The following is a 23,051-nucleotide window of genomic DNA, read 5'->3' on the forward strand; positions in this document are numbered from 1 at the left end:
ACAGGTAATTGACTTTTTCCTTGCTCTGCACAAATTTGACCTGACAGACACTTACTACATTAAATATTTACACACACACACAGTGGTGACATTAATTTCATACCTCCACAAGATCTTACAATAGGTTGAGCCAGTGTAATCTGTGGTGGTGCACAATATTTCTAAGAAGAGATCTTGGAATAGGAAATGAATTAACTTTTACCACCAGAATGTTCGTATAAAATTACCAAAAAAGGCAACCATGTAATACAAGGCTACTGCTCATTCAGCAGGGTCTGGTGACAATCACTATAGCTCCACGTCTGTGTCACCAGAACTCTCTGATAAAATCCTCTATATTACAGCAATTTTAAAACCTGATTTTAAAAGTTGAAATATTTATACAAAAGGCGTTTGTAGTTTAACTTATATACATTACTCTAAATCATTACTTGAGAAGTGTCATTACATCCATAAAAATAAGACCACATTGAGAAGCGACAGACTAGTATTTAGCACAGAACAATCCCTCCAGAGCCAGCAACAGACTATAGATTTGAATAAAACTGAATCCATGGATCACTGGTTTTAGATCCATTGCCTGTGAGGGAAGAGGCAGTGGGCAAGCTACCTGGTCTTTCTCCCTTTCTCTCTAGTTAGCTGTTGCCATGACTCCTCAGGCAATGTCATCAGGGGGTCAGGATTGAGTTCAACTAGCAGCAAAGCTTCCCTACTGCAGAGTTTCCTCCCCAGGTTCTTTCTTCACTGGCTATTGTTAATGCTAAGAGAGGAGGCAGGAGCATGAGAAGAAGAATAGCTAGGATATTAGCTAAACCTTGTTGTAATCCTCAATATCAGTGCAGGACTCCAGGTGTCAAACAGTTCTACAGGAGATAAAGATGCAACGTAATTAAAGGAAAAAATTAGGGCAGAAAAAGTAGTTAGGAAAACCAATGAGGAAAAAGGACAGATTGAGTGAACATCCCAGGAAAGAAAAAAGAAAAGGTTCTATATAAAGAAGTTGTGGGTGAAACATAGTAAATGTACAATTTTTAATTTTTTAGAAATGGAAGCAAATCCAGGGCTGGCTAAATTATGTTAAAACAATTTCTGCTTGTTGATCTCAGTGTTCATTTGCTGGGCAGCCAATTTTAATTTTTGAGATTTTGTAACATTAGTCCAGTCTTCCTTGCAAATGGCAGATTATTAATTACAAGGCTTGGCAAACCATAACACACTTATAGCTGTACAGTTGCATTGGTGGTGACAGACTGATATCGCCCAGAACAACTTCCAGAGACAACAGAGCAGCAGCAATTGTCCTGCCCAATGTTAAATAAGGTTTAACTAAGTAAGGCAGCATTCAAGACAGTAACTGGTGAATAGCTTAAAAATCATAAAAGTTCTTCCTTATTACCCCTTCCCTACCCCTCAAATTTTTGTCTTGATAATAAATCCTTATCAACAAATTCATTAAAAAAACATGCACAAGACTGGCTGGAACACATTCATATCTTTCACCAGGTATCAGTACTACCCATATATTTGAATGAATAGCTCTTTAGGACTTACTGGTATGCAACCCTTCCCTGGATCACTACCCTCACTGTCTCCAGCCCTCCCTCTTTCTTTTGTCTTTCAATCTACAGAACTGCAATAAAGGAATTTAAACAACACAACCAAACAAGAAAAAGTTGTACAATTAACATGAGATTTGCCACCATCACACTGTTGATTCTGCCTGTGTGTTCTATTCCTTTCCCCTATCCTTTGTCTGTCTTATCTATTTGTACTAAGCTCTTCCATGCAACAACTGTCTCTTATTTCATGTTTGTATGTTTCCTAGCACAACAGAGCCCCATTCTCGGTTAGCTTCTACACACTGCCACAGTAAACATGATAAATAATCATGCTGGGCTGCACTAGCAAGCAAGTCTCTCCTAGACTTATCTGGTACAGAGTTTAAGAAAACAAAAATGTCCCTTACATACGAGGAGAAAAATATAAGCAATTCCCTACATAAAAACAAAGTGCCCTGGAGGAAGTAAAACTGATTTCCCCCTCCCTAATTTTTTATCATTTTTATGAACAGTGGGGATCTAATATGTGACACAGATGCACCCCAGTTTCCTACTTGTGGCAGCACCATTTGTGAAATATAAGATTATGCTGCTTTCTTGAAGGATCTCAAAGCATTTTATGAAGATTAATTAACCTCACACACATTCCTTGGGTGGGTTAGATGTTATCCCGATTTCACAGATATGAAAACTGAGGCACAGAAGGTTTGAGTGGCATGACCAAGAGTTAAACAGCAAGTCTGGTTTAACCACTAGACCAGTGCTTTTTCTAGCATAACATTCAGGTTGGAGACCATTTTCCATCCAATCTTGAATATTTTTTTTTAACAACTGTATTGAAAACATCAAGAATTAATGTGGTCAGATAACATGCAAGAAAAATTGCTCTTTTAATCAGTGTAAAACCAGAGACAAGTGTTTCCATACTCTGGACTTTTCATAATCTTGGATTTGTCCCTTCACTACCCTCTCTCTCTCTCTCCATAGTCTCAAATTTAACAGACTAGCTGTAAAACAGCAGGGTGTCAAATTAAAGCACACTTTATTTTCAGAGGTCTCCACACTTATAGGCTGACTTCCTCTCAGGAAGAGTTCCATTTCACTGCATAGCCCAATCAGCAGGGAGCTCACGGAATTAAGTGCCAGTTGATATTACTTTGTTTTACATTTACCACCCATGAGAATATTGTTCAAAGTTCTAGTTAGAAAGCCAGCATGATATCATCCTTCTGACTAGACTGCCAAGCCACAGGGTGTGCTCTCACTGCACAAAATTCACCTTAAATGGTGGTGTTTTTTTAAGTCCTAGTGTGCTGGTGAAGCAACGGGATGCCTTTTACTTCAGAGAAGTCTTGCTTCTATAGCTAAATTATGATCCCCTAGTTCTGAACATCTGCAGCAATGTACTTTCATTTCAAATTAAGCTGTTTTTCCCCAAGCTTCTCATTTATATAAGAGTCTACTTTCCTCCTTAAACATATAAAAATATATTGATTCATGAATCATATGTACAGAGCAGCACAATTTTACATTTTATGGGCTATAATTTCAAGTTGAATAGACATTTTAAGGTAAGTCAAAACCTAAACAAGCTTTTGGATTTCTGACTCTATTCATGTGATTTTCAATTAATAATACTTTTCTTCTCTCTTAAATGAGCCTATCATACCTAGAAAGCCTAAAACTGAAATAAGTAAACTGTATTTAATAAGGATCATAACTAAATAAAAACTCAAATCATAGTCACTATGTTCACTCGAAAATGTACTGTAGGGAACAAGCGTGCTTTGGTAAGGTGACCTCATAAAAGTCTCATCCATCTCTAATTTGTATGACAAACTATTTCAAGCAGGGGATTTTTTTTGGTACTGTACTTGAGGTATTCTAGATATATAATTCATATTTCAAAAGCACTATTCAATCCTTAAAGCATACAGTCTCTTTTGCAGTAACAAAGCTTCAAATATAAAAACTCATTCCAAAACAAAAATGGAGCACTGGCATTACTGTGCATGCTGGTTAAAATTGCATTTGCTACAGCTACATGTGTATCTCCATTTTATCTATTTTTGATACAGTTTAACTACATAATCATGTATGACCTGAAAAATAAAATACAATTATATCTAAAAATGTATCTCCTTGTAATAGGGTTGGTTTGTTTTTTTTTTTAATAAAACTGTTCTGTTAATTACTTTTCAGCCAGCAGCAGTTTTCCTAATGTACAATTCATGTAAGCAGACCACATAATTAACTAAAGTGAGCTCTGTGTGCCAGCAAGTTTTCCTCATTACCATCACAGTTATTCTGTCCCACACTGCAAAGAATGGTTTAGTAAATACATTGGATATATACAACACTAATAGATATGTCAAATACATATATATGGCTACAGTTGGAGAAATATGTATGCTAGTATACTGCATTAAAGACTGAATGCTTAAATGTAATTTATGGTAGATTTTTCAGGTATTCTTATTGAATTTTTAAAAGTAGTTTCGTAAGTTACTGAATGATGAAAAAAATTCCATTGTGGAATGATTTGCTTAAAATCTGAAATGCCCTATCCCACTATTCACCTTATCAGAACATCATGACTGAGCCCTCTCCTGCACATTTTAAGGAAGCCCACATGAGAGAGGCTCTTTACTGTTAACATTCGAAGCTGTATGGCTTTTACCTTAAAAAAGATAGAGAGCAAATAAAGCACGGAACTCTGCCTCTTCCACTGCACACCTGCTCTATTTTTTCAGTTTATAACTGTACCCAGAGTGGCCTTCCTTAGCTGAGCACAATCACCCGCCACCACCTCAATGCAAAATGCACAGTGTGATTTTTGGTACATCATAACTAGGTCAAATTTCAAAGAGTTTTCATTAGTAAGCCAGTTCTCTCCTCACTGAGGACTATTTCCTTGTCAAATTTAAACTTTCTACCCCAAAGTCATTTAAGCAACAAAAAGTATGAAAAATATTACAAATATTTTTCCTTCATTTTCATATTCTAACACAGTTTTTGTTCATCTTAAAACTTTAATTTGTATACATTCCCCATTTGGGGAGAGAGTAGGCCTGGAAAATTTCACCCGACAGATAATAGTTATGGAAAGATATAATCAACAACAAACAGAATGGCAGAATGACAACATTCATTCAACTTTCACTGCAGCGGTCACTACCAGGCATTATGTTACTGCCACATAGTCAACGCATCACTAAGTCAAGAACTAGGCAATTATCATTCATGAAGTATTGGCAGATCAACCTCAGCACATTTTAACCTGTTTCCACAGCTTGTGTAATAGCAAGGGTTAAACTATATGCCTTCATTGATTTCTGACCAAAATGCCACAGGCTCTACATAGAAAGTCAAAACTGTGTTTGCTAAACTTCTACTGAAAAGGTGACTGCACATCCAATGCATGAGCTACAAGTTATGTCCATCCATATTAGGTGCCTATATATACCTTTATACACTAAATAGAGTTGAATAATAAGGGAGCTAAAATGTTGAAAAACTATAATGTTTTAAGTGCATTGTTTGATGGCCACACTGATAGTAAACAACTCCATATTTTCCTCAAACCACCCACTCCGCAAGCTCCTGAAAAAAGAGAGTGACTAGAAAGTGAACAGATCCTGGCTCTGGTCAGACCAAAGTGAGAGAGAGCCTAACTGTTCTACAGCTGAGGGCCCTCCATGGAAAATGCCCTGACAGAAACCCCTTCATTTAAACTGGGAAGGGCAACTCTATTTCAAGCATCTCCACTGAGCCCAACTGCAGAAGTATTGCACCACGAGAAAGGTGGTTTTTCAGGTAATTGGGCCAAAAACATTGAGAGAACCAGAACGAAACCAATTCAGAAGTGAAACTCCATCCAAAAAGCAGGCAAAACACATTTTACACTAGCTTTGGTTTCCAAGTGGTCTTCGAATGCATTACAGTAATGTAGTTTTGAGGTGACAGAAATGGGTGAAATTTTTCAAATAGTTTATTCACTGAAAAAGTGCAGTTTTGTTTGACATGAATTTGTTTGTGAATTTGACAAGAATTTGACAAATAATTTCAGCCCCCATAAAATTTTTGGCCTACATTCACAAGCAGATGCTTCACCGAATGGCTGGTGCTGGTAGCATCTTGTCCCCTTTATATTCTTTAGCTCAGTGGTTTGGGCATTCAACTGGGATGTGAGAAACCCAGATTAGACTCCCCCACTGTGGAACAGGAGGATTTGAAGCTAGGTCCCTGGCCAGGTGCTCTAAAGGTTGGGGTGGGGTTGACCAACAATCAACTTTTCTCTACTTTTTTGATTCAGCATTACCAAAAAAGTTTGGATTCAGTCTGATTCAAACCAATTTTCTTTTCTTTTTTCACATTTTAAAGCTGTCAGCAAACAAACCAAAACCCGCAGCAATTCTCCCTGCTCTAGTGACAGATGAATGACTTGCTGTAGCAAGGTCTACATCTCATCTTTGTCACAGACAAGAAAATAAACTCAGGCCTGGTTTACACTTAAAAGCTATATCAACTTAGCAACATCAGTTAGAGATGTGGAAAAAACCACATCATAGACAGATAGCCATGCCAATAAAATTCTGAGTATAGATACAGTATGTCATTCGGGTAGATGCTTTTCCTATATGAACAGAAAATCTCCTTTTGTCAGTGTAGGCTGTGTCTACACTAGGGGGCTATGCAGGCACAGTTATGCCAACACAAAGTCCATAGAGAAGACATAGCCTAAGCCATGGCTAAGGCTAACAGAGCATCTGGTAGAAAACATTACAAATGGAAGCCACAATCCAAGACTGAGGTATGGGAAACAACTCAGAGAGATTCTATTGGTTTTCAAAGAACAGAGCTTCAGACAGCTAACTATTAACCAAGCTCTACTCTCAGACAGACACTGGGTAACTGACATAGTTGAATCAAGTGAGACAGAGAACAGTGTATTGTCAGCGTCCTACAGACTCCACACTCCATGTGTAACTGCCAGCCGTTAAACATATTTGTTGAGTAAGATGGGTGACAATGAAAGAGCCCACAGGATGGAAGAGCAATTGTCCAGAATTATCCCCTAAAACCTCTCTCTCAAAAAAAGAAGTTGCTCAAGGGTGACTCCTTCCCCTTCTGCTAGAGGATGCAGATGTATTCAAAACACCCTGTCATCCCCGGTACTGACAGCCAGTTGCAACCTGATGTGGGAGTCACCGATGAGGCCCAGAAAAAGATCATCCTCGTCGACGTCACGGTCTCCTTTGAGAACAGGACCCCGGCCTTCCGCAAAGCCCAAGCTCATAAACTGGAAAAATACGCCCCCCTGGCTGACACCCTGAGAGCGAAGGGCTATGGGGTGCAGATGGATGCCCTGATTGTTAGAGCCCTGGGTGCTTGGGACCCCTGCAACGAACGTGTGCTGCGGACCTGTGGGATCGGTCGATGCTAAGCATGGTTCATGCGGCGCCTCATGGTCTCACCACCATCCGATGGTCCAGGGACATCTACATCAAACACATCACTGGCCACTGACAGTACCAGGAGGTGTGAGCCGGAATGACATTGTGCATCAACTATGAGAAAGGGACCGAGAGACTTTTTCCATTGCACCATATGAACTGGAACCATAAACTCACTGAACATTAAATCTCATCAAATGAGGGTAAATCTATCCTCATCATCGTATCCACTCATTATACTCCACACCTGAACATAGCCATTATATGAACAACATACCCCCATATCTCAATGTCTGTACTTTGACCCGTTAAGCTATTACCCCCAATCGGGGATATTGCAGATTATGTATTCCTTATGCCACCTGATCCTAAACCAAACTTCGCACCCCTTGATAATCTGTACCTTATTCCCTGATAACCAGAAACTTCTACGCTTAAACTCTGTACCATTTTTTTTATTTTACCATCATCTTAATAAAATTATTAAATCAAAGTGATCTAAAGAATTAGCATGGACACTTGAGCCTCTTCCTTAGCTAGGAAGAGATATCAATCAGGACAGTTTCTAACCCACATACAGTCCTAGCTTCCCAATGACTGGGTTTAAGTGTAATTCATTCATGTCACTGCATTTGCAACTCAAAACAGCTTAACCTGTTCAAAACTGCAGGAGATTTTAAAACTTTCTTTGAAAAAGAATCAGTTTTGATCTTCAACCTCAATGTTAATTTCTCCACACCAGCTGCCTCTCAGGTCTCAGGCAACAGCAGACCCTACACGGAAAACTCACCATGAAGAACAAATACCACAGAATGATCTTCCAGTGCTGAGCAGAGAAAGAGTACGGGGGAACACAACTTTTTTCTACTACCAGATAACCATATAATAGTTCCTCTGGCAGAGGGAGCCCCGGTAAAGTTGCCAGCAGTGGCTGGCAGCCACCCTGGAGTGACTTATCAGAATTCCATCTTATTGCTGTGACTATGGTGTGTTCTACACTAAGCAATTTTCCGAAATATAGTAAGATTCTTTCCATGCCATGAAGAGCTCAGAATTTAAGAAAATGGGGAGCATCATATAGATCAGAAAGCAGCATCACAGAAGCCTTCATTCCAAATAATTATATATTAGTCAGATGTGCATTAATCTCCTGATTGCATTTCCCAGTTGCATTATTTTCTAGCATCTAATGGAACACATATTCTACCCTGCATTTCACAAATTATGATTTACATTGGCTTTAGTTAATTCTTTACTAATACCACTTCTGTGACTAGATGCATAGCACTCAGTAGTAGTGTCCCCATCCACTGTTTTAAAAAAGCATACATAATACCTCTAACATGCCCATCCTTAGTTGGTATAAATGAGGCCTGAGGTGACTTAAGCATCTAGGTATCTTCAACAGCAGCAGAATAGGTTGCCTTCTTCCCTCAGCTATACAAACAGCTAACTCAAATTATTTTTAAAATAAACTCTACAAGAGTACAAAACTATATACAGATATAGGACTCTGGGAAATTTGTAAATCATAACATGCTTTTTTATCTCAATATAATCTCGTGGTATGACACAAAATCTTGAAGCCTCAATATGTATAATCTAAAAAGAAAGTGAACAGTGTAGGAAACATCTGTAAGCACGAGTTCTCCAACACTACTACTGATAGAATTCAGATCCAGACTTGAGGATACACTTGTCTGTTGATTTGTCCCCTAAACTCTCAAACTTTCCTCCCTTTTGTCCAATAAAGCTGTGTTTCTCTTCTGTCCATTTGATTAACAAAGCAATTTATTAGAGAAGTTTTCCTTTTTCTGCAACAAAACAGCTATATCTGATGAAAGCAAAGATTCTATTGGCAGATGATCACCACAATTTAAATGGTAAAACCTCCAATTACTCGAATTTTTAGATATATAAGGAGCTTGGAAATTTGAAATGTTAATGTAGCCAAGATTACACTTTTCGGACTGCAAGCTTTAACAAAAATAACCTACTAACACAGTTTCAAAGGTAATTGTTTTAAAGGATAATTAGGATATGCATTGAAATAACTTTCTACGTCTTTCACAGCAAAGATCCTACAAAATCTGTCCTCAGCCACAAGACTTGTGCACTGTGATGCTCATTTTCAAACTCATTTTGAACTTTTTGAATATTCAGACACAAAGGAATTACACGGAAAATATCTTGATTAAAATATGCCCATCTAACATCAATTTAAAAAAAAAATTGGAGCAACATCCAAAACCACCCCCAAGACACACACTGACGTTGTTCTGCATCTAATCCTTTCATATCTAACCCAGAGAGCTGCTAGCTTGAGCGCTTCTGGTGATCTCAACTGCTAAGGGAACACAAAGAAGTTGCTTTTGAGATAACCTAGACCCAATTCAACTAAAACTTTATAGTTATCATTATAGTTAGTCATCACATTACATTTCACTTGACAGTAAATTAGAAACAGTGCAGATCACAGAGCATGTGTGTTGTCTGCAAGAAACACCATTCAACCAACTAGCAAGAAGCCACATTCTGCACCAGCTGATGTTTCCAAGTAATTTGAGGATTTAGTCTAATGTAAAGGACACTGTAGAAATCAAAGTGGATCACTGTTGCAAAATTTGCCTCTGAAAGAAAAGGCCTGAGACACAGGATATCCAGAAGAAGCTGAAAATGCAACGAGACTTTAGTATCAGGTAATTTCCAGTGTGTGTGGGGAAGGGGTGTATGTCAAATTATAATACAAAACTAACTCTGATCACATACTTCCACCTGGGAAAACACCATGTCAGACTGCTCACTAGTGCATAATTAGAGATATTAAGGAATATTGTGTTATTATTGTGTTACTGTACATGTTGGAGATATGCAGGACTTATTTATAAGGCATTGGAGACTGTCAGTGAAAAGTGGTGATTAAATGGTGTATGGGTTAAGTTAAAGAAAGACATTCCCTTGCTTTTGAAGGTTTCCCTCTTAAGTAACCTTAAATGATTATGGGAATTTAATTATATGGTAAGATAACATGATCATGGAAATAGATGGACATCTGGATTCTAACCTCCACAGATGGTAAGCTTCACCTTTTGAATATAAGTATTTGCTGCTTTAGATGCTTCTAAGGTTTCTATTTTATTTTTGGTTTGCTCCATGCACAATGTACATTAACATATGTGCTCTGAGCTCACTCACTACCACCAAATTAAAAATGTATCATAAGTCAAAAGTGTGTGACATTTAGTGCATTTTCCTTCTCAGCTATGGCCCCACTCTGAAAGCTGGTCCACAAGACAACTTGAAGGAACATGGGATATGTTAATTCCCCTCCCCCACCTACCATATGAAACATGCATTTTATCCATGTTTTACTAAAAATCTAATGGCTACAGTATGTGATTATATTGAGGCAAAGGAAAATTATGTTAATTTTCTGAAAAAGAAAATACCAAGATAGAGTTAATGTTTTAAAATATTGGTCTTATTTTAAAAATACCACAGAATGTGTCTTTTACTCTTAGAGTTACAAGAGGGAAGAGGAACAAGTAAGCACCTAGAGAATTTTATCATTAACAATGAACCATACTATAACTTTTTTGTCTTCTTCCTAAATGGGAGTTGCAGTCATTTGAAGGCGCTTTGTGTAGTTTTCGCGACCAGTTCTGGTAAGCGATGCAATATCCGCATTTGAGTCTGTCAGAATAGACTAATTCTATAGTTAAATCAAGGGAAATTAGATTCACTACAACAAAGCTTCTAAGACGATGAACCTGTCAGACAGAGGCTAATTACTTTTCTTGTGTATATCCTGTGACAATTTGGTTGATTTGCTGCAAAAAGAATACTTTTAGATTTTTTAAATATTGCAGAGAGTAACAACCTACCATTTTAGAAGCATCAGAAAATTAATAGAACATATTCTATCTAATACTCCAGATTACTGTATACTTCTCACCCGACTGCTACAGTAACTAAGGAGAAAGCTTATAAACATATAGAGACAAAAGGAGAAATATTTTAGACAGCTTTATTAAAGACTGGAGTTTTTCCGGATCAATATAGTTATTTCAAGGAAACAACTCCATTACTGGATCTGACAGAAGAGTTGTGGCACACATATTTACTTGTGTATATATACACAGACATATTCATGTGGACCCCTTCAAGGGTTTAGTGATATATCCAGAGCAATTTTAGGGGAAAATGTTTATTCAATGATGATTATGTCAGACCTTTAACATGAAGGAACTTTGTCCCAAAATAGCATACACAGGCTCCTAATACATTCTGATGTCATCCATTTAAAAGGAATATCAGACTATCTTAGGACTTCACTCTTTTTGCTGGTTTAATTACTCAGACAGGATGGCGGGCTAGACTACATGGTGCTTCTAGTTTCAGTGTACTCTATGCATTTCTGATAAATGGGAAAAGAATAGATGACCTGGCAGAAGGCTCAGACAATAACATGTGATTTACAGGACATGAATGCAGCTACTATAAGATTTATCTGACAGCCCTCTCCGATAGTGGACTGTTGAGTATCCGATGGAATGATTTCTAGTCTGGAAAGTCTACTACTGAGTAGCCATACACATTATTTATTTATTAGATGTTTTGGGTTGAAACCATTTTTAAATGATGCACTTCACAATGCTCAGCCATAAATTTAGCTTTAAACCCTAGAAGGGAGGTAGTGTTATTGGAATGTATGTCAGACTGAATTAGGATGAGCAACACAACGCTTTTATAAAGTGGCCTTGAATGCAACGTCGATTCTTTCAAAAATGATATTAATGTCAAATAAGCAGAAACACTTTGCAGTAATATTAAATGAAGGATTCCTTTTTGTTTTGATAGATTTATATAAATGTAAGTACACACACACAAAGTCTCAAATTTAGCGTGTCAGTCAAAAAACTACTTTTAGATAATTGTATGGAGAATAATCCTTACTCTGGTACATCAATCTGGGTTTTAAATAAGAAGTTTGGGTACTGTACAACATTCAATTATTTAATATTTTCATAAACCAGGGGAGATGAGTAAATTTAAATAAGGAGCACAACAACAAAATATTTACACGTAGATGCAAGGGGGATATCTAAATAGCGGACTTGAAAAACTTGAACTACGTAGAAAGATTTCTTTTCAACAGATGTTGTAGTTACTCTTTAAAAATTACTTTACCTAGGAAATGGTTGATATTCTCCATTTTCCTGGATAAACAATAATAAAATCTCAAACCTTTTTTGCTGCAACAACGTATGATTTTATTACTGTATTGTGTGCTTCTTGGAAAAGAAGAAATGTCCCAGTCTTACACATTGAAGTTTTGTTTTTTTTTAAGGTATTGGTATGTAATTGGTATTGGCGTAATACTTTAATAGGGCAAGTATTGGGAAAGGGATTAGGTACAAAACACTGAAGACATTAATCAGAACAGCCCTCCACTTTCATAAAATGTCTGACAAATTTTTGAAGTTTTAAATCAAAATTGTACATGCTTAATTTGTAACTATTGCATTATTTATGTGATTAAAAACTAGTTTTTGACCTGATCTTTCGATCTTTGGCACTCCATCCTCTCCATCTCCTCTTAAAAATTAATTATAATTTTAGCAAGAGGATACCACTTCACTTCCCACCCTATCTTGGGCCAAAATATATATAAATATATATCAATCAAACTCAACCCCATCTCCTCCCGGTATCTGTAAAATGTCTAGTTGAAATTCAATTTCATATCTCTCATGCTCTCATGCAGCAAAAGACAGTTCACTTTTTAACAAAATAAATCACTGTTGTGATTGCCATGCTGACCTCTTTGAATTAGGAAAATTCAAAGTGAAAAATGTAATTATCACCCCCAGAACAATCTGTACACATCTGGAGCTAATTTTGGCTTCATTTCTCGCATCATTTTTCATATTCTGCCAAATATTACAACTGCTATGTAACTTTTAAGAGTTAGGTGTGACTTTATTGGTTTATTTCAACTCTTACTCAAAACACGCTCATCCTTCGCTACTAACGCTACTAAGCAATCACCATATCCTCCATTTGATTAGATTAGCATTAAATAGCACTGTGACATGTATGACAAATAGGTGCATTAGAGTGGGTCATTTATTCCTTATACGTTCAACTTCCAACAACCAAGTATGAGACATACTGTACAGAGGACAGTACTGTCCTCTGCAATTTTCAATGTGTTTTTTAAAAAGAAAGAGATTACCTTACAAAAAAAGTAAATGGCAATTACAACGTAACAGGCTAACCAGACCATCTTAAAAAGAAATGTTTTTAGAATCTCAAATCACTAGTTTTCTAAAAGAAAAATAGAAGAGTATAACAAGTTTTATATAGGTTTCCAAGTAACATCTATTTATTTTTTTAAAATAATCAACGGTAAATTTGTATTCTAAGACTGTAGAGTGGCTAGGTACACTTTCAGAAAATAATAGCAATATTTATGATAAGCAATTATTTCCAAGTTCCCAAAGTTCCATGAAAGATATTAAGTCAAACTTCCAAAAAACAAATATACACCCTTGATATTTTCTGCAGAAGATGGGGAAATTATGTAAACAAAATTCTGATTACATCCGTGAATAATAAGCCCACTAGAAACATAACTACTCTTCACTAGTTCATTGTAAAACCCATTAGGTGTAATCTCCAGAAGTAATTGTTCTTATTGCACTTTATTGACAATGGAGACTATTGATTTTTCACACCTTCTATGATTCTTTCATTTGTATTCATGAAATGTCCATCAGCACAGTCTAAATAAATTTGGCAATATAGGCACTAAAACGAATAAATCGATGTGAAGAAACATTAATTTTGCATTATCCTTATTCATCAGGCAAGTAAACCATAAGGGTTGTAAATGAAGGTCAAAGGTTTTTAAATGGGTCAGAACCCTTGACCTCCAGACCAATACCCTTCCCATTAAAAAAGGCTATTTTAAAGTTTTAAGTAGGGGAATTTACTACCAGGTATCATTTTTAAAGCACCCAAAAGAAAAGTTCAATAAAAACATTCTTCTATTTAATTACAACAGAGAAAGCAAGAGGACACCAAAAGTACATCCATTTGATGAAGTGCATATAATTCTTTAACTACAACTGTAAGAAGATTATCCAGGTTCTTATCAAGACTACCCAAAGAGATTTTTAGAGCATCTAAGGTGATTTTGTCTTCAGGAATGTAGAAAATCTCAAAGTGTTGACCATCACAGCCACTTTCATATATTTTCTTTCCTCAGATTCAAAAGTACTTGCCAAAAACAATTAACAACAAGGATTTCAAAATTATTTATCACTCAATTTATAACCTCTACACAAAAGAAAAAAAGCTCACTTATCCCAGAGGATTTCAAGTGCCACTATACAAGGTGCAGAAATCAATCTGTTTCCCTAACCTTAATATTTTATTTTCTCTTATGAAAAGAACAGCAAGGAATTAGACTTCAAGACTGAGGTTATGTAAATGCTCGACATTTTTAACGTGACACAAAAACCTCAGTGTCTTCACTCACCTGAAATGTCATAATTAGTATAATGTAATAATCCATTGGCAATCAAAGTGTCCAGGATGTAGTCCTTCTGGACTACAGTTAAAAATATATTCTAATTGTAAGCATGTTTACCATAACTTCAGCTATTTATCAAAGGCAGCAATTTCAGCCACACAACTTTTCTACAGTATTACTACTACTACTATTAATTAAAACTCACCTGAGAGCAAAGTAACATGACCAACTCCACCACTGAACTACTAGATTTCATGCAGACCAGACCTACAAAAAGAAAAAGGGATTTAATTATACTTAGGTTTGTATTTATGTGGTATTGGGTATTAAACTTATTAAACATCTAGTACATTTGTTTTAATATATAAAAGTAACTATGTCTTAAACAGCATCTTTGCAATCAGTTAAAACTGAATTTTTATACTTACATTTAAATGTATATTAGCTCCAAACTATATTAGCCTATAATTCATATGCTTAAATTGGAGATCATAATTCAATTACTGTTTTGAAAAATTAACTTATGCCATAAAATGCTACCTCAGATTTATTTAACTGCAATTGCATATATATTTGTGTTTCAAAATACTAGCATAAGCATGCATAGCACATGGTATATTGATCCATAGTATCTACGCTTTACTATTTTGGGGAGGATTGGTCATTATCTATGCAGAGAAGGGAAATGGCTCTATGACCTTTGCTTTCTCCATTGCACTTTCTCCCTTCAACCCCCTAGCTATCAATCAAGTTTCCATTTTGTTTCATGGCAGCAGACATCCCAAACACTCTTATTAGTACTTTGACCCATGACCCCACACTAAACCTTAGCAGAAGTGCAAACAGTTACTTATTATATATATATCTTGTTTATAAACTAATTTGATTATTATTATTATTATTTACAATTCACATTTCATTTTGGCTTGTCTACAGAACATCAAAGTTGCTTTTACGGCCTAAAAGTTGTGTTTTTCTCTATTGATTTTTGTGTAAACAATGCACATGCTATGATTGTTTTTGTTGTAATCCCCTGGTGATTAAATATCTGAAATACATAAGAAGAAAAAACCACAGACTTGAAATCCTTTAGACTACTTTGAAAGGAGAATATCTTTTATCCACTTGTGTACACATAAAACCCATTGCCAGTCTGAATAAAAGTTTTAAGAACAATTTTTGCTTGTTTGTTATTCTTCTGACTATGACGATACAAATTCTGTTTGTGAGTCAAGCATGCAGTCCCACTGAAGTTCTTGATCAGCTAAAGTGAGATATATAGATATATATATATATATATATATATATCCATCCATCCATCCATCCAAAAGCAGAATCTGGTTCTGCACAGTTTCAGAGAAGATACATTAATTGTGAATGCTCAAGCAATTTTCCATAGTTACGCATCTAAGAGGAGAAATAGGTATGCAAAGTTATGTTTATACAATATGTAACTGTACATTCAACAGGGCTCTCAACATCTCTCTCAACTTTTGCTTTCATCTATTATAGAAAATGTTCTCTTTTATTATGCTTTTGGGTATTATGGAGGCATTGGTTGCAACCCCATAGTTAAGGGTACATTCTGAACTGGGCTTAAAATGGGGCATATATTTCTCCACTTGTAGATGGTTTTTCAGTATGAAATTTCAATGTTAGAAAACGTGAAGGACAAATGCTATTTAGTACAGGTTGAACCTCTCTAGTCCGACACCCTTGGGACCTGACCAGTGCCGAACCAGAGAATTTGCCAAACCATGGGAGGTTAATATGTAGTGAGTGGGTCTCTGTTTATTTTTATCTCGCTGACATGAGTGAATTTCAATAAATTGAACAACGCTTGCAACACCGCCTAGCCAAAGCTTACCGGCTCTCTTCATAATAAACTGTTAGTGTTGTTACACAATTTTATTGTATTGGCACAAGGAAATAAGTAGATAAAGCATAAAAAACAAAATAAAACCATGGATGTTGCCGGACCAGAGAGTGCTGGACTAGAGAGGTTCAACCTGTAGCTCTGTTTTGTGTAATAAGGCTCAATAGGAAATGTTTGAAATTAATTTGTGGTAGCCATATCTGTCTGTCTATATCTATATACAAACACAACAAAAACTGGTAGGGGGTAAATTATCTAGATCTGGTACAATAGGTAGTTCTTAAGAAGACCCCAGACACCCTGCCTCTGTGACCCTTTCCTTCTTATCTAAATTCCAACAGCCATAGACCCTCTGTCTCCACGAAGAAGAGAGGCACAGCTAACTCACTTCCAGCAGATTCATCAAAATTGCTACCTCTCCCATTATTCCTAACAGTTGTGAAGTCAAGATAACCCTGAAGACAGCAAACTCTATCTTGTCAGGAGGCAGAGAGAGGGGAACTGTGAAAAGCTGGTGAGCATGCAGTGCAGGAGAACATGGTGGGCTGGAGGGGGGAAACTTTTTGTGATTTCCAGGGCAATATGGAGGGCAGGAAGGGTAAGTGGGAGTGCGAGAGCACCTGTGCAGAGAGGGTAAGGCAAGGCTTCCCTCTCACCGAACCAACTGGGGGACGAGCTGGAAGAAGGGGACCAGCATAAATGCTACATCACCCCACACAGCAGGATAGACAATAGAAGGAGAAGCCTGTCAAACCCTCTGAGGACTAAGTGGGGCCAACTGTGCAAGAAGCTTGCTAAGGCCCTACAGTGGGCTGAGTTGCAACCCAGCTCCAGTAGAAGAGCTGGCTCCTGCCCAAAGGAGAAGACACAGATTCAGAGATAACCCTGGGGGGAATGGGAATAGAGTTCAAAGAATATACTTCAGGGGAACCCTGAAAGCAGGAGATAACTTGTATTTCGGACTTTTTTGTTATGGCCCCTTTTGTATGGGGTTTTATAATAAACCTGCTTCAAAGAGGGTATTATTTAGTCAAGCACTCTCAAGAGTGCCTAAAGTGGAGATACTGGCTTCCTGAGAAGGAAAACTGGGGCAGGGAGTACATGCGCCACCACACTAACTCAGCAGGGGGAGCATTTCAGAGCAGGCACGCCCTATAGCAGTCTGAATATTGCTTAAATATTTCCACCTAGCTGAAATACAAATAAAATAAGACCTACATATAAATAGGCAAGAATTGCATGTAGCTACAGTTTCCAATTAAGTTTTGAATTGTAAAGAGTTTTAGTTTGTAAAATTAGGTTATTTTAACAGTTTAAATTAGTTTATGTAGAGTTTTCTTTAGAGCCTTCACGTTCGGCGAAAAAAATTAAAAATGGAAACTTACTTGTACCTTCTATCAGCAGCTCCTGCCCATGGCTACCCAAAAGAGTGCGAGAAAGAAAGGGAGCAAAATCCACAAAAATCTCTCTCAGAAGAGGGGCAGCCTTTTCCAAAGCATGTTCAAGCCTCTCTGTAATACTAATTAGAAGATATGTAAGATTAATGAGAGAACAAGAAGTCAAATTTTCATAGGAAGAAGAATTATTTTTGACATGATTATCAAATTTCACATGATACAAAATTTATTAACAGGAATCGGCTCCCAACCAATGCCCTTTCACAAAATTACTTTTTAATATATTCAGTTTAAGGACATGATCCAGCACCCATTGAAATGAGTGGAAAGATTCCCAAGTTCAACAGTTCCCAAGTTCACTGAACCAGGCCTTAAATTATTAACCATGTCTTAATAAATAGTTTATAGGAACATGCCAATAAATTACATCATCAAAAAACGAGTGGTCTCCAAACTTTTTGGCTCGCGCATCCCCAGGGTGACCTGCCACAGGGGCACCGCCAACGGAAGAAGACCAGAAGACCTGCCGAAGTCACACCGCCAACAGAAGAAGTTCCGCCGGAGGGAAACACCAGCCGTGGACGTGCAGAGTTGCCGCCGAAAAAAAAAAACGGCGGAGTGCCATCCGGCGGCACTACTGCTGCCGCGCACCCCAGTTTGGGGACCACGGATCTAAACATTCAATTGAAGTAGTTACCTCATATTTGAAGCAGAATCCTCTGGAACAGAAGAAACTGTAGGCACAGGTGGCAATTTTGAATTAGATGATCCACTGCCTACGAAAGAAAGTTAGAGAGAACTCATCAGATGGGAAGCATGGGCAAGAAGGATAGACCACAGGAAAAGAAGTCAAAGACTCAAGTTTGAACCCTAGCATACTAATTACTTGTAAACATGCGTGACCTTGGGGCCAAGGTGGGCGAGGCTTTTTACGGAGGCGGTGGCAGGGGCTGTGGGGAGGAATGACACAGCAATGTGGGCACAAACACCCCTGAAGTTGACACCCATGACAACTGCCCTGCTCACCTTCCCCTAAAACTGGCCCCCTTTGGGCAAATCCCTTCACCTCTTTGCATCTTTGTTTTTTGGTCTGTAAAAAAGGAATACCACCAACATACATTCCTACTTCATAGGTGTGCTTCAACAATCATTTTTTAATAATTCTATAGTTCAAACATGAATTAATTTGGGGGATTCTTATGGCCAGGTTACACATGAGATAAAACTAGATGATCATTTCTCTTATAATCTATGAATGCTTGTGAAAGTTTGAAGAAAGTAAAATTGTAAGTATTATTGAGAGTGCAGGCTTCATTAAGTCCTGGTATCTTACCTAATTTTCATATATACATAAATCTACATGTAAAGTCAAATAGGAGTGTTTTAAGTATATCATATACTTTTTCTTTTTTAATGCTAAAGAGCTCTCCCATCCTCTCTGAGCACCTTGAACAGAGAATCTCACTAATTTTTCCCCCTAAAAGTTCTCTGTCAGCTCAATGTATAATACTAAAACCACCTTCCTTACAGTTAAGGAACATAGGAGATACAACAACAGATCTAATTTACCATATTTAGTCTAGCATCCTTCTTTTGGTAGCTTCCCCAAAATTTTTCCTGATGAACATGCCAAGCATGGAAAATTTTGAGCCGAAATTTGACAATTGCAGCTGAAAATGGGTCTTATAACAGGAAGCATCAAGCAACCTTAATAATAGACAAGGCTACCAGCCCTACCTATACTCAAAAACATAAAACACAACCCTCTTAAAATACAAAACACAAAAAGTAAGTAATAGGTCCAGTTCAATAAAGGGAAGATAATCAGAGGGCCAATGCTGAAAAAAACCGGAAGGGACAAAATTAGCCCTGGTCTACACTGGGGTGGGGGGTGGAAATCAACCTAAGTTATGCAACTTCAGCTACGTGAATAACATAGCTGAAGTCTATGTACTTAGATCAACTTACCGTGGTGTCTTCACCGCGGTGAGTCGACTGCTGCCGCTCCGCCGTTGACTCCGCCTGCGCCTCTTGCAGCAGTGGAGTACAGCAGTCAATGGGAGAGCACTCGGGGGTCAATTTATCACTTCTAGACTAGACGCGATAAATCAATCCCTGCTGGATCGATCGCTGCCCAGCGGTTAGTGTAGACATAGCCTTTGTGCTGAAATCTGAGGGTATGTCTACACTGCAATTAAACACCTGTTGCTGGCCCGTGTCAGCTGACTTAGGCTCATGGGGCTGTTTAACTGTGGTGTAAACCCTCGGAGGGCCCCAGAATCCAGGCTCCAGCGCAGGCCTGTTCTTCTACACTGCAATTAAACAGTCCTGTAGCCCAATCTCCATGAGCCCAAGTCAGCTGACATGGGCCAGCCACAGGTGTTTAACTGCAGTGCAGACATACCCAACAGTTCAATATCAGGCTCAACATAGCAAAGCTGATGCTGCCTTCAGATGCAAAATGGAAATCCTAACCAGCAGGCTCTGTGAGCACAGATACTGACAGTACAAGTCTGAAGGAATTGTTTTTAAATGAGGCCAGGACCAACACCAGTATGTAGGTTTTTTTGGATTTTTTTTTTTTTTTTTTTTTTTTTTTTTTTAAAAAGCTTCCAATTTAGGGCCTAATTTTCAAATGTGGGCTTCTATTTTTTTGTGAGCAAAATTTTATGGCTGAGATTCATTTAAGCTTTAACTGTAATTCATGGTATAATTTGTTATTTGCACATTTGTACATAATTTTGGAAATTATTCAGGACAGAATGAAAGTTGGATGGGTAGCATAAATTGGGTAATGTGGAAGTGAGTGACGAAGGTTTATATGACAGCAAGAAAATGCTGGATCCCTTAACTGCTCATTTCCAGCCATTATAAGCTTGGGAGAAGGGCGGGGGAGGGGTTAAGAATAGTTTTTTAAAGTATCATGTTTTTGGATGTTAGCTGGATTTTACTGAAACATGTTTTCAACATAAACACTTCTTAAATTATTTTGAGAATAAGTAGTAGTTCATAACCATATAATTGTTTTTTTTTTTAAAATACAGTTTCTTTGAACACTATTTCTTTTACATATTCAAAAAAAAATTAAAAGGGACAGTAAGTACAAAAAAATCAGTCAGATGATGTGGTAAGAATTAAGAGACTAGACTGTTAGATACAACCTTCTGTATAGAGAAGCAACATACAGACAGTGATGAACTTCTTGTGACACTGAATTTCACAGATTGACTCAAATGCTCTGTAAAGGACTACATATTTACTGGTTTTTCTTTCACTGAATGACCCCTGTTCTTGGAATATGTGGCAGGATTAAAAAAGACGATCTAATCAGTTTTCATTATATCCTTTATAATAAAATACCTCTTAACTTTTTGCCTTTCCAGGAAAAGCAGTCCGTCTTTGCATTTTCCCCTTGGAGCCCAGCAATAGCCAACCAAGTACTTATGCAGCAAGCCCTCAACCAGTTTGTAAATGCTCCCTTCCTACTCACACCTCCAAGATTGAATACACCTTCTCTATAGCATGCCCAGATCTTGCCACTCCATGATGCTAGGCTGAACACAAGAACTCAAAATGTAAGATTCCCAGAAAGTATTCTCAACATACAAAATGCATTTTGTATTAGTATTTCCTTCAGACACGTCCATCAGAATATATTTAAAATCTAGGATAAAGAGGTTGTTGTTAGAAGATTGCCACAAATACAAGGAGCTATTATGACCTAGTGAGGTTTTAATGTTACCATCTATCAAAGATGTGATGGTATCAAGTATCACAGCAGCACCCAGTTAAGGGCTTATATAATGTAATACTAAGGTGGGATGCTCTTTAAACATAAGAGAGATGGGAGACATTCTAATATTTTTAGCCAAAATGAAAAATCTCTCAAGAAAACATGGAAGAACCCAAAGAATCATCTTTCAGGTTAGTGAAACGGTGTAATAAAATACCACGAAGCTACCCTTGGTTCTGGTTAACTTTCACTATTTTATACTGCCATGCACTGGCATTAGTATAAATGTTGATGGATGCAGAAAGGCCATTACTCATGACACAACTGCTGTTTTTCCTTGTAGTAACTAAAACTAATTGTGCACTATAGAGACAGACTAAATGGAATAGCAAAACCTGTACAATATACTGCATATATTCTTAAATTATTAAAATCAGTATTGAAGTTAAAATGCAGGCCTAAAATGGGGAAACAGCACTAAGCTATTTATGTGTGAGAAATCGCATAGGGCAGGCCATTGTATAAACTGAAAATCATTTTTAACAATGTAATGGTATGTATGGCCTAAGCTTCTCCATCCTTAAGAGATCACACTCCAAATTCAGACATATTTCATTATAAGAAATGGCTTAGATTTGTCAGAGCAGAGATTTCCATGAGATGTAAATGACTGTGCACGGTGGTTTTTCCACCAAATGATTGTGTCATGTAAGTTTTTTGGATACATTTATTAATTTTATAAGCAAATTGGGCTTTCAGTTTTTTTAAAATGGCTTTTTGTGCAGTTAGCCAAAAATGAAGCATTTCAGAAGTATGATTTCATCTACTGCACACATGTGGGTAAGTGTAGTAGCTACTTCAAACATGTGGAACCAAACTGCCTTATCTCTTCCTTATCCTTTCACTGATAAACTGGCTCCTTCAAACTGACAGTTTTACAGACATTTGCAAGAACATAAAAGAAAATGCAAATAGATCATCTGTCTAACACCCTTCTAGTGAAAGCTTATTGTTTATTCAGGGTCCCCAAGGGTCTAAACAAATAATGTCTCTAGCAATAGCGTTATTCAAAACTCCTTGTATCCTTGTGTGTCTATATAACACAAAAAGCAATACATACACACTGCATGCTGTACAGTATTTAGTGAGATATGGGACAGGGGTAGAAATAGGAAGAGGCCAATTAAATGAATACATCTGCTTAATTTTGCCCAACAGACAAAACATTTTAAATGACTATCTAGTAAACTAATGAGCCAGTTCAAAATATAAACTTCCTATGAATACAAAGAAACTATCATGAAAGGGTTTACAAGCTAGAAGGATCTGTTACATAAACATATCTTCTGTATACGAAGCCAAAACAAATTTCATTAAATTGGTGCACTCTGATATGAGCTGCTTTTAAGAATGGTTTTTGACCCAATTAATATTTTTAAACACTTTCTATTGGGGATGTTTCTATGAAAATATCTGTCAGCGACAAATGA

General features: G+C 37.2%; 1 protein-coding gene across 9 annotated transcripts in view; it reads right to left on the bottom strand.

The window, feature by feature from the left end:
* The window catches only part of LRBA (LPS responsive beige-like anchor protein), a 549,006-nt gene that overhangs the window by 377,735 nt on the left and 148,220 nt on the right, over positions 1-23,051 (bottom strand). For 6 of the 9 annotated variants that reach the window (XM_043545802.1, XM_037897376.2, XM_037897378.2 and 3 more), the window contains exons 32-34: positions 18,526-18,604; positions 17,817-17,950; positions 14,761-14,822 (exon numbers count right to left, since the gene is read on the bottom strand). In XM_043545802.1, coding sequence (XP_043401737.1) covers positions 14,761-14,822; positions 17,817-17,950; positions 18,526-18,604 — 275 coding nt within the window. The remainder of the gene's footprint in view (positions 1-14,760; positions 14,823-17,816; positions 17,951-18,525; positions 18,605-23,051) is intronic. The other 3 variants (XM_043545801.1, XM_043545803.1, XM_037897377.2) reach the window with 1 other exon arrangement.

This window comes from Chelonia mydas, chromosome 4 (assembly GCF_015237465.2).
Source record: "Chelonia mydas isolate rCheMyd1 chromosome 4, rCheMyd1.pri.v2, whole genome shotgun sequence".
NCBI lineage: Eukaryota > Metazoa > Chordata > Testudines > Cheloniidae > Chelonia > Chelonia mydas.